At 53.7% G+C, this 15,771-nt stretch overlaps 1 protein-coding gene across 1 annotated transcript; it reads right to left on the bottom strand.

Moving 5' to 3' along the window:
- Positions 1-3,853: 3,853 nt before the first annotated feature.
- Positions 3,854-15,771, bottom strand: DNAL4 (dynein axonemal light chain 4). Its single transcript, XM_058568347.1, has 4 exons — positions 15,686-15,771; positions 8,064-8,274; positions 6,300-6,383; positions 3,854-4,975 (listed from the first exon to the last, which is right to left on the bottom strand). The coding sequence occupies exons 2-4, from the start codon at positions 8,130-8,132 to the stop codon at positions 4,811-4,813; spliced, it is 318 nt and encodes a 105-aa protein (XP_058424330.1). The 5' UTR covers positions 8,133-8,274; positions 15,686-15,771; the 3' UTR covers positions 3,854-4,810.

The raw sequence follows: 15,771 nt of genomic DNA, 5'->3' as shown, positions 1-15,771 counted from the left end.
CCAGATTCCCAAGTCTCCCAGCAGTAGTGGGGGCCCGAGGGTGGCAGATGGCTCCCCAGACGGGCCTTGACAGAAATCCTTGATCAACCCTTCCAACTGAAAGCACTTCCACATTCGCAGCCACCACCTCCTGGTGCCCCGCAGTAACCCCGGGGAGGAGGCAGGGCAGGAGCTGGGAACCATATTTTGCAGGTGAGGAAACTGAGAGGATGCGAGAAGCAAAGTGGCTTGTCCACACTGGTGGGCCTGGACAGGTTTAAGAGCCGGGGCTCTGGTGTCACAGGCCTACGGTGAATCCTGGCTCTGCCACTTAACTGCTGTGTGACCCCATGCTTAACCTCTCTGGGCCTCGATGCCTCACCTGTAAGAGGGGGATGCTGATAGCATCTCCTCACAGAGCGGGTGTAAGAACTAAATGAGAGTTTGGAAAATGTTCAGTGCAGTGCCTGGCACACTTGGGGCACCCAACAGTTTGGGAATATAGTTAATTATCACCCCAATCTTCAGCCTCCTAAGCTTGCTCTCTTTTTACCCCCCGCTGCCTTTCTAAGGATTGAAGACAGCAGCTGGCAGTGGGAGGTGGTTGCTTTAAATATGAGATGAGGAGAACAAAAGGAAAATAGAACAGGGTGGTGGCTTGTGGCTCAACTTTTAACAACCCCCCTCCTGAACCTGGGGGAGGGACCTGAAGGGCAGAATCCGATGCTCCCTGCTTCCTATTCTCAAGGAGCTAAGCCTTCCTTCGCAGCTCAGTCACTCCTGCTGGGGGAGGGGAGGGCGCTGGTTTGGGCTGGGACCCCACAACCCAAAGCGACAGCCCCTGCCTGCCTGTAGGCTGTTCTCCGGAGAAGCAGGAAGTAGGTTAAGCAGAATCCTGGAGCTTCTTTGCGTGGCTTCCAAGACAACATTAAATATTCACCAGCAAATCTCACCACAGGCCCCACCGACAGCTTCAAAGGCAGCCCTGCACCCTGCAAAGCATTACCAAGTCCTCACCCTTCACCTTCTCACACTGACGGCCCTGGTGCCCCTCGCCCCCCCTTCCAGCCCCCACTCCGGTGAGGCCTATGGTTCTGGAGTCTGTGCAGGCCCCAGTGGGGGGACCAATGTTTCACTCTCTCTGATCTGGCCGGTGCTCACTGCTCTCCCAGGCAGAGGGATGGGGCCCTGTGGGTTGGGGCCTGTGACTCGGCCTCCAGATATATCTGGTCAAGGCTGCCAATCTCCCCCACGCTTACTCCAGCTGGGCCCAGCAGAGGGGACCGAGGTGTCAGTGAGCAAGTCACTGCTCCCCACACAGATGGCAGCAGAGGGGGCATGCTGGCTGTGGCTGCAGGGCTGTGGTCGCTGCTTCCACTAAGTAAAAGCCTGGGGCTACTGAGGTTTGAGCAGAGGGCGAGGAAGAGCAGACCCAAGCAGGCCAGGAGGAAGCGGCTAGGAGCTGGATGGACTGAGGCCCTGACAGGCTGTGGGGACCCCAGCTCTCTGCAGGTGGGGGGAGATAAACAGAAGGTCTGTGAACGTACCATGCGCCTCCACGAGCAGGGATTATGGAGGCTGGCAGGCCCGGGTTCGGGTCATGGCTAGAGTCGCTTCCTAGCTGGACCCTCCATCCTTCCTAGCTGGCAAGACATCTCCATCCTTCTAGCACTTTCTTCATTTGTAGTTGGGGACAGTGATTACCACCCTGGAGGTGTGTTGAGGATACAGGGCATCACGGTCATAAGGGAGGGAGCCCAGTGCCTGCCCAGTGGGGGACACTCCACAGAGGGAAGTTTCCCCCTCTTCAACCCCAGCAAACCCTTCTTCAGTCCGCTCTCCCGCCCGTGAACTCCACTCCCCTGAACATCACACCAGCTTGCTCCTGTCACTGTTTTTCCGCACCTGCTGTTGCTCCCTCAACCGATGGTGCCTTCCTCCTGCGTCCACCGTGTCTCATCCCTCCCCCGGAAAATGCCAAGGCCTAGTTCAATGCCACCGCCTCTGTGCAGCCCTCGGCAGTGAGAGTCGCTCCCTTCTCTGAGCCCCATATTCCGCCGAAGCCCACTCTCTCTCTCCTCCTAGCAGATTACTTAAATGCACCTGCTTTCCCGTTCCTGGCCTGTCTCTTCAATAGACTGTGAGCCATTTGCTGCCAAGGATGGTGCGTTCTTTGTTGTTACATGTCTCTCCTTTCCGGCCCCCGTCAGCGAATGCTTGTTGAATCACTGGCCATGAGCAGGGGGCCCTGTGAGGAAGGTCAGGGTGACCACGGCTGGCACGGGCCTCAGGGAACACGCCCAGGGTGCTCGGTGAAGACAGCAACAGCACACACCACTGGGGCGTCACCCGCTCCAGATGCAGGCCTGAGACTCCCAACAGCCTTAGGAGGCTGGGGCTTTATATCCCCATTCTACACACAAAGCAACTGAGGCACAGAGAGGTTAGGGAGAGAGGGCTGGGCCTGAGCCAGATCTGGAGTCCTCAGAGCCCACACTCCCAACCACCACCCCCACCCCTAGGCTGTGGGCTGAGCCAGCCTCGTTTCTTAGCACCCACGTGTGGCAGATCAAGGGAGAGAACAGACGCAAAGCAGGCGGTTAATAAAGCGTAGCTATTCCAGGCCTCGGCGCCCCCTCCTTTCATTCCCATCTGCGCACCTCGCCAATCTCTCCAGCAGCACCCGGGGTGGCACGGGGCGCAGGCGAGTGCAGGCCCAAAGTCAAGGGGCGGCCCCCTCGCCTCCCTGCCTCACGTCCCGGAGGGCCAGGACCTGCTCCGCAGGTAGAGCTGCGAGCCGACCAGCCGGTCAGCTGAGGGGCAGTGACCTCGGCTTCTCGTTCTCGTCCGCCCCACTGCGCTCGGCTCACATGGCAGCAAGTCAGCCAGCCCTTGTGAGGTCCAGGAGCGAGCCGACGCTCCTCTCCCTGCTCAGCCGCACTGGTCTTGGTCCGAGCAAGCTTTAGCCGCCTGACGCGCCAGCGTCCAGCAGATCTGCTGACAGATCTCATTGCAACTGGACTCTGAGCCTCGGAAGGGCGTGACTGGGTCTGGTGCCAGGACTCCCAGGCCCGAGCGTCCCGGGTGGGCCACCTCAGGAGGGCCCCGTGGGTGGGGAAAGGCAGGCTGTGGAGAAGGAAGGCTGCCCCAGCTCCACCCGTGTCGGGCGTTCTCAGGTCTGAGACTTGGATTCAGAGGCCAGCCCCTGAGATAAAGCGGCGTCATGGCCCCGCAATGAGACCCCCTCATCCTCAAGCCGCTTCTGCCTCCGTGCACTTACTCCCATGGTCCCCTGGCCTGTGCCCCTCCCATGGTAAAACCCCATTCTCCCTGCAGGAGTCGGCTTTGAGGCCTCACCCCACCAGAGGCCCGCCTCCTCCCTTGTCTGGGCATGGACCCGTCCTTCTCCTCCTAGAATGCCCTGTCCTATCCTCTATCCTGTCACTTTTCACAGCTGGCAAAACAGTTGCGTTCAAGTGCTCCTCCACAACAGACTGTGAGCTCCCAGAGGGTAGGGTCTATAGCCTTCCCATCTTTGTACCCACACTCCCGGGGCCTGGCCCTCAATAGCTGTTGAATAAACATCTCTGAACCGAGCCAAATTACGTGAGACTGAAAATGTCCTTACAGTAGCTCGGTCTGGCCGCCAACAGCGTCTCAATCAGGGTCCACATGGCCCCATCCAACTGCACTCAGCCCCTGCCCATGATGTAATGGTGAGGGGCAGGGCCAGGGAAAGCAGGGCTGTGCCTGGTCACAGGGTTTCCAGCGGCCTCGCTATTTAGCCAGAAGCTTCTCTGGGCCCCTGGGACCCACCACAGCCTGAGGACACTGAGCACGTCTTCCCCTAACCTCAAGAAACTGTAGATCGAGGTCAGTTTTTGGTCATTTTAATTGTAAAAACCAAGACATTTATATAAATAAGACTGCTGTGTAAAATAGGATTCACCCTTCTACTAAAACCCTTCTCCCCACACTCAAAAAGAATATAGAAAATCCAGCAGAGAAAGAAGTACAAATGCGCTTGCGGTCCCTGATGAGAAGTCACTGCAGGCCAGGCTTCCCTGCCGGCTTCACTGCGCTCCCGGCCCGGGCAGCTCACCGGAGGCTCAGCAACACCTCGAGAAACCGCTCGAGAGCAGTTCCCACCCCCTCAGCCACCGCACGCGTGGGAGCAGTGTCAAAGGTTCATGCGGCCTGGCGGCTGGGGAGGCAGGAGGGGATGAGGGGAAAGGCTGCTTGGGCCTCATGCCGCAGCCGGGGCTGCAGAGCTGTGAGTCCAGTGAGATGCAGTGGTCTGTTCAGCCTGGGGTCAAGTTGGGGAAGGGGCTTTTGAGGGTCACCACTTCTCCAGAGGACAAGGAGAGACGGTGCCAGTGTCCCTTGAGAGAAGCAGCTCCTTCTTGAGGCTATTTGCATACCGCCAGAAAAGACAAGGACAGCAGACACCTGCCAGCAGTGCTAAGGGTAGGGGTAGGGGGCTCCTAGGATGCGAGGGGAGAGCAGCCCCTGAGGGAGATGGGGCTGGCATGTCCTTGTGAGAAAAATTCCATCTCCCCACCCTCCTTCTACCCTGTCACATCTCCCCACCCTGCCCCTGCACGGAGACCGCTGCCTGCTGCCCCCTTCACACCCTGGGACTCAGAGTGAGGTGGCTGAGAGCCTGGGGATAGAGAGGTCAACAAATTCACACACTGGGCAGAGCTCAGGACACTGGCATAGCAGGACAAAAGAGAAGACCCCAGACTGTGCTCTGAAAAACCAGCACCTGCCTGGGGTTGCTCCCCATCCCTGGTGAATGGTAGGGGACGGGGCAGGGGATGGGGCAGTGTCAGGAGCACTTCCAGACGCACACGGCCAGGGTGCCCCCGAAGTACAGGTAGAGGAGGTTCTTCACCTCGTGTGTGATCTCAAACCCAAAGCCTTCGCCGATCACCACGTGCCAGGAGGAGCCGAACTTCTTGTCCATCGTCTCTTTGATCATCTTGGCGGCACTCTAGAACGAAGAGGATGCTTGTCAGAGGGGGAGTCTGGGGGACGGAGTGGGCATGAGTTAGCTCCCTCTCCGGGAAGCAGAAGTCTTGGCAAGAGAAAAGCCTGTTGCCCTATTATTGTTGTTCTGCTGCTCACGGAACCTTCAGAAAGGCTCTCGGCGCAGGCCACCTCCTGCCGGGGCTGTTACACAGGCACAGAAAGCCGGACGTTACCTCACTGGTCGAGGAGACCCTGGCAAAGGCGGCAGGGCAGGTTGGAGTTGAGCTCTGTCACTAGGGCTCGTTTCCAGTGTCAGAACCAACAGGCTGTTCTCGGGACCGAATGACGTAATTATCTGAGAGCACTCTGCCGACTGTACGGGGTTATTCCATCACTGCTAGGTGTCGGGTTTACCTTCAGGGAACAGAAAGGCTTTTCCCTAATGGGTTCAGTGGGCTCCCGGAAAAGAAGCTGGACGGCTTCCCTCAGTCGTGGCAACAGCCTGCTCCTTCCTGTGCTCAGTCTTTCAAGAAGCTTCTTTCAAGAAAAGGTCTAGGGAGGGGCAGAGGCCCCAGCCCTTGTGGGGCGAAGCCCAAGCTCGGGCACTTGCGTGTGCCAGCAATGCCCCCCACCGCGCCAGGCGCCACGCTGAGCACTTCTCCCACATAATCTCAGTACACACATCCTCATGACTGCCTGCTGAGGAGGCAGCCTCCCCACCCCAGTTACAAACCAGGAAATTGGGGGTCAGAGATGAGAAACGGCTTGTCCAAGGTTAAAGAGCTCGGAAGGACTGGAGACAGGATTTGAACCTGGGCCCGGGTTCTCACTAACCAGGACCTGCCTCCCCACTGGCTGCCATGACAGTGACTTCTCTCTCGCTCACCACCAGACTGATGAACAACATTCCCGTGTTGGTGCCTACTGGCTGTGCTGCCAGCACCTAGAACAGGGCCTGGCACAGAGACGGTGTCTAACATCTTTTTTGAATGGATGAATGGATACATGAGTGAATGCCTGGGTGGGCCTCTGTTCCCCGCTGGGATGGAGCCAAGGGGAAAGGTGCCCTATTCAGCAGCCCACCTGAGACAGGGAACAGGGACAGGGGCGTCACAAAGATCCCTCTGGCTTTTCTTCCCCTAGGGCTGGGCGTGACCATGAGATCAGTGCCTGGAGACAGCACCAGCCTCTTCCCGGCTGGCCTTCCCCAAGCAGTGAACCCTTCCAAGGAAGGCACCGGCCTAGTTCCAGCAGGACTCTCTGGAGCTGGCTGTGGGGACTGGGCCACTGGATTCACCTATAGGGGTCATCAAAGGCGCAAGGGCCGCCTGTACGTATGGCAATACCTCGTTGTTGTTGGAGAATTTCTCACAGGCCGTGACACAGAGCTCCATGGTCTCCACTCGCATCTCCTCTGGCATGTCCGAGTGCTAGAGACAGGGCAGGGGTGACAAACAGAGAGAGGCTTAGCCCGTGACCTGGCCTTCTGGGCTGGCCTCTCTGTCCCAAGCTTAAGGCATGGACACTGGGTAGCTGCCCTGGCACAGCCCTGGGCAGAGCCCAGAGAGGTGACCCAGCTCCTGACTCAGGGCGTACAGCTGGGGCAAAGGGGGCGTGGAATCCAGATGAGCCACGTGGGCTCCAACGCCCAGGCCCCTCTGCAAGGCACGAAGCTCCGTCAGCACCATGTTCCAGCCAACAAAGACGGGGAAGAAGGCTGGCCCAGGCAGGAGGAAATGCCGGTTATGGAAATGGTGTACCAGCAGCCCCAGAAGCCTGAAGAGACAGCTCAGCCACTCTTGACGGCTCCTGGTTTTCTTCCTGCCTCCCTGGCTCCTCCTTCTTCACCCACTCTTCCGATGACCCTCCTCCTCCAACCGCTGGAGCCCTGGCCATCATCTCCCCTCTCCTCTTCTCCAGCCATCTACCTTCCAGAGAGGCCCAGCCTGTTCCATGGATTTATCTATCGTCTATACGGGGAGAGTTCCCACATTTCCATCCCCAGCTTTAAGCTCTTTTTCGGGCTCTGTTCTCCTACATCCAACTGCTTACTTCACAACCTCACTTAGATGTCTGAAAGGCAACTCTGGATTTTCCCCACAAACCTACCCTTCCTCTGTCTTCCCTCTCTTGGTAATCAACACCACTCTCTCCCATGTTCAGGAGAAAACAAATCCTAGCAGTCGCCCCGACCCGCTTCCCCTCACACCCCGCCTCCAGTGCATCAGTGAGTTCTATTGCCTCTACCTTCAAGATCCGTCCAGGATCTGACCGTGTCTCGCCACCCCCACTCTGTGACCTGCACCCAGCTCCCCTCATCTCTCTGGGCCTCTGCAATGGCGTCCTCACTGGTTTCCCCACTTCCACTCTGTACCCTAAAATCCATTCTCCTTACAACAGCTGGAATGATCTTTTAAAAACATAAAACAGATCACATTAATTCTCTGCTTAAAACCCTCCACGATTCCCCTCTGAACTCAGGATGGAGTCCCCCTTCCTCACCACAGCCCGCCAGGCCTGTGAGGTCTGGCCCCCCCATCACTCTGACCCTCACGTCCTGCCACCCCTTTCAGCACTCTGTTCCAGAGAATGGCCTTCTTTCTGTTCCTCCAACATGCACAGTTCATTCCCACCTCGGGCTTCCTGGGCTTGCCGTTGCCCCTGCTTGGAATGTTCCTCCCCAGATCTTCACAAGGCTTGCTCCCTCACTTTATTCAGGTCTCTGATCAGAGAAACGTTTCCAGAAGCCAACCTCTACTCTCTAGCTCCTTTCACCTGCTTTATTTTTCTTTATCGCACTTATTATTTGAAATTATGTTCTTTAAATCTTTCTTCCATGTGGGCCAGGCCTTCGTCCATCTTATTCACAACTATATCCACCGTGCCCAGAATGGTGCCCAATATACAGCAGGGGCCTAACTAGAGAGTTGTTGAATGAATGAATGAATGAATGAATGGATCACTGTCAATTCCTAGATCTCTAGATCTGAGCTGGCAGAGCCCGTCTTATCTTCCTCCCACTGCCGTCCCACAGGACACGAACTCCCCTCGCCTCTCTCCGGAGCTGCGTGGGCCCTGCTGGCCGCCCTGCCTCCCTCCCCGGGCCTTACCCTGACCAGAGGGAAGGTCTGCAGGCGTTTATAATCAGCCTCATCTTTCTTCCCTTCCGTTTCTCCCATGATCCTTCCACCGTGACCACTGGAGGAGAGAGGGGGGCTTGCAGGCGGTGCTGGGACCAGCAGTTAAGACACACCCAGGAGATTCAGGAAGCAGGCCCTGACAACTTGGTGGGAGCAGAGAATGTCTTTCCCCCAAGGGGTGCTGTAGAAAACAGGAAAAACCAAGAGAAGAGAGTTGGCTTTAAAACCATACATCACAAATTAGAAATGTCTCACTAACAATTTGACACCTCCCCGTCTTAACTCCTCCGCATCCTTTTCCAAATGGCCAGCAAGTCTGCAGACGGGAGGATGAGTCAACACGAGATGCTGGGACCCGGTTAAGAACACAGTGGTACGATGCTGCAAGCCCACACTGTCATTATCAAGACAAATACTGACTGCGGGCCAGGCCAAGGATGGAGCCTTGAGCTGGCAAAGAACAAACGCAGCTCCTCTGCATGCCCACTATGTACACAGTCCTTATCTCACAGCAGATGTGGTTACAAAGTTAAATGTCAGGTCACGATCAACAATCCTGGGCTTCTGGGCATGCAAGGGCCTCCTTCTGCAGGTCCCTGATCTGCAGGAGGAATGGGAACAGCAATGCTCCAGGTCCTCCATGGCACGCCAGGCTCCTCCTCCTGCCCGCTCCCCCTCAGGCCACCCTGTCCTGTCTGGCTGGCGCAAGAGCTGGGAGGCCCGGGCGTTAGTGCTGGTTCCATTGCTCAACCACAGTATGGGCCTCAGATTCCTTGTCAGTAACACAGGCTAGTCACATCCATCTCACGGGGCTGTCATGAGAATCAAATGAGACAATGTATGTAAAGCAACCATCACGGTGCCAGGCACTCAACAAACTGTCCTTCCCTCCCTCTGGCTCCTGGGGGAATCAAATGAGAGAGTGCGTGTGGATATGACTGGAAAGTTACAAAGCCTAATATATGTATGATTCTTTTTCTTTCCAAATCTAGTTATCTAATAACAGATGGGGCTTTTCCTAAAGAGATGGGCCTGGATCCTAAGTGACTGGAAGCAGTGCTGGAAATCCTGGTGTTTTTCTCTATCCTACAATTCAATTTATCCTATAATTCAAAGGACTTTTTATCTCAGAAGTACTAATTTAAATGAATACAAACCACCATGTTGTAAAACCCTCTGTAACAATCCATGTGGGACAAATATTGCCAAATCATGTCATTCTAGGATTTCTCACATTTCTGAATAAATTTACTTTCATGGCATAGCCACCAAACCCCGAAGAGGCCCAGTGTAGTAACTAACAAGTAATGATAGGCGACGTTCACTGGGCTCCCTGTGGGCCAGCCACTGTTCTAGGTGCTTCCCATGCACGCACTTAGTCTATCGCTGCAACATCCCTTGAGGTAGGTCCTGTAGGCACGAGGCTGTTACGCTGCTGGCCTGAGGTCACTCAGCTAGTGAGAGGCAGAGCTGGGGCTGGACTCTGGGCACAGTCTGTGGTGTGGGCACTCCTAACCCCTCCTCCTAAGGCCTCCTCAAGCTCTGTCACACAGCAGGCACCGCAAAGCTGACCTCGCAGGTGTGACCACTGGTGCGGCTCATGTGATCCCAGCAGGGAGATGAATGTCCAACCTTCCCTTTCAGTGTCTACTGTCCTAATGCTAATTTGACCCTTGTTTGGCCAAGCGTTGAGCTTTCTATGCACTTTTTCTGGGCTGTGCTCTCAATTTTATCCCATTCTCTGCTGCTTCAGAAGCCTTAGTGCCACTCCATGTGGTCGGCTCCCTCGAACAGGGCTGGAAGCCTGGCACCAGCTCCTCCATCCCACAACACCGGTATTTTCTGATTTCTCAGTGGACAGACGGCTCCCCTTATCTCATCAATTCTGGGCATTGGTACCACTCATATATTAGCAGTTTCTGTTTGTCTCCACATAAAAGCTGGCAAATCTCCAAGCACAGTCTCATTGTACTTTCCGCTCATGTTTCTTATTTCACAAAATCCAGTGAATCACTTTGTCTTCGCTCATTAATGTTAATCTCCATCTCCAGTTCCATCCTGTCCTCTGAGCTTGAGTAAAGGCCACTTTACTGCCTCCTCCTCTATGTGACCAAGGTGTCACCGAAGGTGGTGGCTGCACTGACGATCAGAGGATAAGGGCTTCAAGGTTTGTTTAAATGAGCTTTTCGAGTGGGAACAACTTAAAATGCTGAAGCAGCTGCTTAGGTGTCTTCCACCTAAATATTTCAGTTTGATTCAACTCAGCCTCTAAGGTGCTAGCAGGGTGGGCGCGTTGCGGGGGCCTGGAAGGGAACTCAGAGGCAAGTGCACACGTGCCTGCCTGGGGAGGGCAGGGGCTGTGACAGCTGCGGGGACTCTGCTTCAGCACATGGAATTCCGATGTAATGTCACAAGACCTCAGAGGTATTACCAAAGCCCACTGCCCAGGAACAAAGCGGGAAAAGCCACTGGGACAGTTCTGGGGGGAAGGGGCAGGACCTGGTAGAGGAGAGAAGCAGCAGGACCATGAGGCGGAGTATTTAGGCTTGAATACCAGTTCTATAACAGAGATGAACTCTGCCCTCCTCCTTGCTTTGTAGCCCTGGGCAAGTAATTTAACCTGAGCCACGGTTTCCCCCTCTATGTAACAGGATAGTTCCATCTTCTCACCCTCAGAAAGCTGTTGCAAGCACCAAGGATATGCATGTGAGCATTTTGAAATTTGAAAGCTCTGTGCACTCTTATGAAGGCATGTTCTTGCTACCGCCATGTTATCAGTCAGGACTTCGTCAACATTATTCAACCACATTTATTAAAAGCCACGATTGCAAATAGCTTTTCCTAACCACTACACATATTTCTGGGGATCCAAAATGGATGAGACTTACAAAATAAAAAGGAACAGTTACAGATGATGTGTTTCCAAATAGAGAAAGGTGGGAGAATTTTTTATGATGCTGTATCATTATAGTACAGCTCTAGTCATTCAGCCACGATTAAAAACCCCGCCAGAAGAATGCTACCAAAAATAGCAATCCTCCATGCAAATGAGCGTGCGCCTGACAGCTCCAGGCCAGAAAGAAGTCGTGTCAGGCCTAAAAGAGAGCCCTTATTAATAATGTAAGTGTACTGGATGCCAGGGTACTTGAATCTGCTGGGTACCAGAGCCCGACCCGTCCCAGGGCGGGTCCTGGCGCACAAAGCCGTGGCAGCCTTCCTCTCTCTCCTGCCCTTTAGCCTCCTCCTCACCCAGGCCCTCCCTGCCGCCCCATGGCTGGTGCGAGGCTGCTCCTAGGCAACAGCAGGCGCAGACAGGGCTCTTTATCTCGCCTTGTCAGAGGCAGTATCTCTTGTCCTGCTGTCCCTTGTTCTTTCGTGACACTGACCTCAGTCACCATTTATTATTTTGCTTCTGAAGCACTTGGGAAGAATCCTTAAGAGGGTTGGGGGATGTGGGAGGGATGGGGAAAAATGAATGGGACGGGGAAATAAGGCTAAAAGAGCCTGCCAGCCCGCTGGGGGCGCCCCAGCCACTCGATGCCTGGAAGCCTCTTGGCCTGCAGACCAGGGCTCGTCACCCTTACCCGCCGCCAAGCATCCGAGAGACGGAGGACACACTCAGAGCGGGCGCGGCGCTTGGGAGTGCGGGCTCCACAGGCAGATCTGAATTCGCATCTCTGTCTGCCTCGGACAAGTGTTTACCTCTCCTAGCCTCGGTTTTCTCATCTGGACACTGGGACTAAGAACACACTCGACCTCATGGTGAACATCAGCTCTTGTTACTGGTGCAGTAGGAAGGGGCCTGCAATGTCCTTCTTCATATTCCAGCCCACTAAACATCTAAACGCTCAGCCAGACAAACCAATATTTACCGAGTTCTCACTCTATTCAAACTACCATGTTAGTGCTGACAGAGGAACGAGTCACAAGGAAATTCTATAAAACCCAGTTGGGGCTGGGCCAGGGCCGGGGGGAGTGGGGTGGTTACACTGTTTTCACATTCACTGTCTCATTTCATCCTGTAACAACCTGTGGGGGCGGCATCACTCCCAGGTCTCAGACAAGGCACCTGCGGCTCAGAGAGGCCTGGGGCTGGCCCAGGGACACACAGGCAGCGACGACAGGGCCGGGATCCAAACCCATTTCTATTCTTCTCACTCCACCTTCTGTGCTTTCTCCCGTCACGAGCAAGGAGGAGACAAGACAGAAGCAGAAATAACTTCAATCCTCAGCAACTACCAGTCAAGGCCACCTCCTACCGCCAGCCGTATCAGGGACACGCTTGTGACCTCTTCTTCCTCCTGCCTTTCCCTGACACGTCTGCCCTGTGCCTTCCAGCAAACAAGGAGCAAAGCTGGTGAGGCGAGGAGAAGGGAACCTAAGGGCTTGGGGGCGTTCATCTGCAACAACAGTGGTGGGGTCATGAAAAAACACGGAAGACTTGGATTTCACAGATCAGTTTAAAATGGGGGAGCAAACACAGGGTTGCCACTTTTAAATTTTGCTAAGTAAGAGCATTAAGAAACACATCATCTACCAAAAAAGAAAGTTTTAATAGTAAGGATATGGTTGCAGAAAAAAGGACAATCCTTCTCAAGAAAAGCCAGTCACCTTTCATAAACACACACAGGGTTTTTTTTTGTTTTATATCGCCCTTATTTTTTCTCATTTTACTGAAGTCCAGTAAAAACTTCTGATGTGCTTCAGACCATGGGGAGAGAGGGAAAACAAGAGAGAGAGAGGGAGAGAAAGAGATCGAGAGATTAAGCAATTGAGACACAGAGAGAGAGAGAGAGAGATTTTCTTTATGTATAACATGATGTAATAAACAACAGTGACTCATGTGGTACATCCTCACGGACATACCCAGATTTGGATGAAATCCCAAACATTTTTGACAAGATACAAAGTACAAGAAAAAGTCATAATTATCACAGCTATTAGCGCTACAGAGAACAGATGCTTACTACCGACAGTGGGTTACGCAGTCTCCCACCTCCCCCTTTCCCACTCAAGGACAGATTTGAATGTAAGGGATGAAGAATGACATTATCACAGAAATAAACTGGAGTCAGCACTGATTTATTTTTTTAAAAATCAATCACAGTTGCTAATTACTGGTGACACCTCACAACCAGTCACGACTCAGCTGTGTGTTCTGAGGCCAGACAATCAGCTGAGCTGAAGGACTTTATCAACTCTCCTGTAGATGTCCTAGAGCACCAAGTCCAGCATCTGGCACATGGCAGAAGCCCAACAAATATCTAAATTGTAATTATATTAGAATTCATTTGCCCCTTGGGAAGGGAGAGGGCCTATCAAATCCATTCAATGATATTTATTGAGCACTGACCTTAGCAAGGCAACAGGGTGGGTGTTCTACATACGGGATCCCATTTACTCTCTCAGTAACTTAGTTTGACAGGCACTATTATCCCTACTCTTCTGATGACCATGCAGGCTGGGCAAAAGAAAGGGACTGTCCACCGGACTAATAAATGGAGGGGCTAGAATTCGATCAGGTATATATGACTTCAAGATTACGCTTTTTTCCAGCTACCCCACTATGCTTTTTTCAACTGTCTCCACTAGTAGAGACAGTCCCTGCTTTCAAGGAGCTTACAATCTCATACGAGACACCAACACATATACACAACAACTAACAATTGTTCATGGCAGAAAGCAGTAAGTGCACAGACAGACACAGAGATAGAGGAAAGAGGAGAATTCTAGAGGAGGCAGAGGAAAGGACAGAAAGAAAAGCTTGGTCAGGCCTTAAAAGGTGAGTGGGAATCCTGACAGATGAACAAAGTGAGGAAGACTTTCTGGACAGAGAGATGAACAAACACAGTGATGTCAACGCAGAAAGCTCAAAGTGTTTTCTTGGAAAGTCCAACAGTCCAATTTGGCTGGAGGACAGAACTTGGCAAAGGAGAAAGGAGAAAGATGGCTGGGAAAAAAGGCTGGGGTTGGGTTGTGGCAGTGTAGAAGGACCCTAAAACCCAGGCTTAAGAAGTGTGCATATTTTTTTTTTTTTAAAGATTTTATTTATTTTATTTTTTCCCCCCAAAGCCCCATTGGATAGTTGTGTGTCGTAGCTGCACATCCTTCTAGTTGCTGTATGTGGGACTCGGCCTCAGGATGAACGGAGAAGTGGTGCCTCGATGCGCACCCGGGATCCGAACCCGGGCCACCAGCATCGCAGCGCACGCACTTAACCACCAAGCCACAGGGCCGGCCCGAAGTGTGCATATTTTTAATGGGGAATGAGAAGCCCTTTGGAGGTCTCTTGGGAGTTGGTGACATGGTTGTGTTTTCGGGCAATTATTCTGGTGCGCTGGGTTAACAGAAGGAGAGACTGGAGGTAGGGACACCAGTTAGGAAGCTACAGCAATGGCCTAGGTAACAGGCATTAAAGACTTGATCCAGAGTGGTGGCTTCAGGAATAGAGAGGATGTGAGATCCTCATGGTAGAACAGATGGATAAGTAGAGAAAGCAGGCCAGTTTGATTTTAGAACTACATAGGAAGTTGCTGATGAGACACGCAAATGGAGGTGCCTCGTCAGGAGTAGGTAATCACTGAATTACAGATCATCAAGGGCAGAAGGGAAGCCACTGAGTCCAACCATCACATCAATATATCAGTCTCTACCCCCACTTCCACCCCAAAGTATTCCTAACCATGGAAGCCCAGGAGAAAGATCAGAGCTGGAGATCTGGATTTGAGGGTCAAATGGAGACATGATGGCTGACACTAAGGGAGTTGGTGACACTTCTCAGAGGAGGAAAATATGGAGAAGTAAGAGACAAAGGAAGGAAAGTAACAAATACTGAATCCACACTGGACTGGACTCTCTATACTTCAATTCACTTTATCCTCAGAATTCCCCAAGGAGATGCGCTGTAGTATCCTGATTTCATATACACTGAGACCGGAGCCCAGAGAGGTTAGGCAACTTGCTAGAGTCCTGTAATTCGGAATTCAAACTAGGTTTGCCAAGTTCTTTTCACGACACTAGATACCTCCCATGGGGAACACATCCTCGGGGAGGCCTACAGTTGGGTCAAAGAATCACACCCTAGAACGTCAGAGTTGAAGAGGCCTTAGAACTCATTCAAGCCAACTTCTCGTTTACAGATGGGGAAACTGAGGCCCAAAGAGGGAAATGACCAGCCTGAAGTCCCAGCATGTCGCCAACTGTCCAAGTCAAGCGGTCTGGGCCGAGGCGATGGCGACCACCGACTCAGCTGTGGAAGGAGGGGACTACTCCGCGAAAGGTGGGGGAATCAAGGTGCTGCAGGAGTCGGGTCAGGGAGGATGGGGAGCGCGAAGCTGGACGGGGCCTCGGCTGGGTAGGGAGGAGCGGCCTGCAGAGTCGCGATGGCCAAACTGTCACGACCGAGCTCGCAGGTCCTCGAAGTGGGTGGGTGGGTGGGGGCGGTGGGAGGACTTGGCGCTGGTGACCACCAGGCAGGAAACTGACGTGAGGCCTCCGCGGTGGGCGAGGCCCCGCCCGTTCCGCGATGTCTCCCGGCCCCTCTTCGGGCTGGCCCTCCCCACCCGGCTGCCCGCCGCGCCCCGGGGCCTCACCTGCTCCCGCGCGGGCCGGAGCCGGGTCCGCAGCCAGCGCACCCCCGCCAAAGTTGTCAAGGAGGGAAACAAGAGTATCTTAGCAA

The sequence above is a fragment of the Diceros bicornis genome, chromosome 25, assembly GCF_020826845.1.
Source record: "Diceros bicornis minor isolate mBicDic1 chromosome 25, mDicBic1.mat.cur, whole genome shotgun sequence".
Lineage (NCBI taxonomy): Eukaryota > Metazoa > Chordata > Mammalia > Perissodactyla > Rhinocerotidae > Diceros > Diceros bicornis.
Note: the sequence above shows the minus strand (reverse complement) of the source record. Positions and strands in the feature narration are given on the sequence as shown.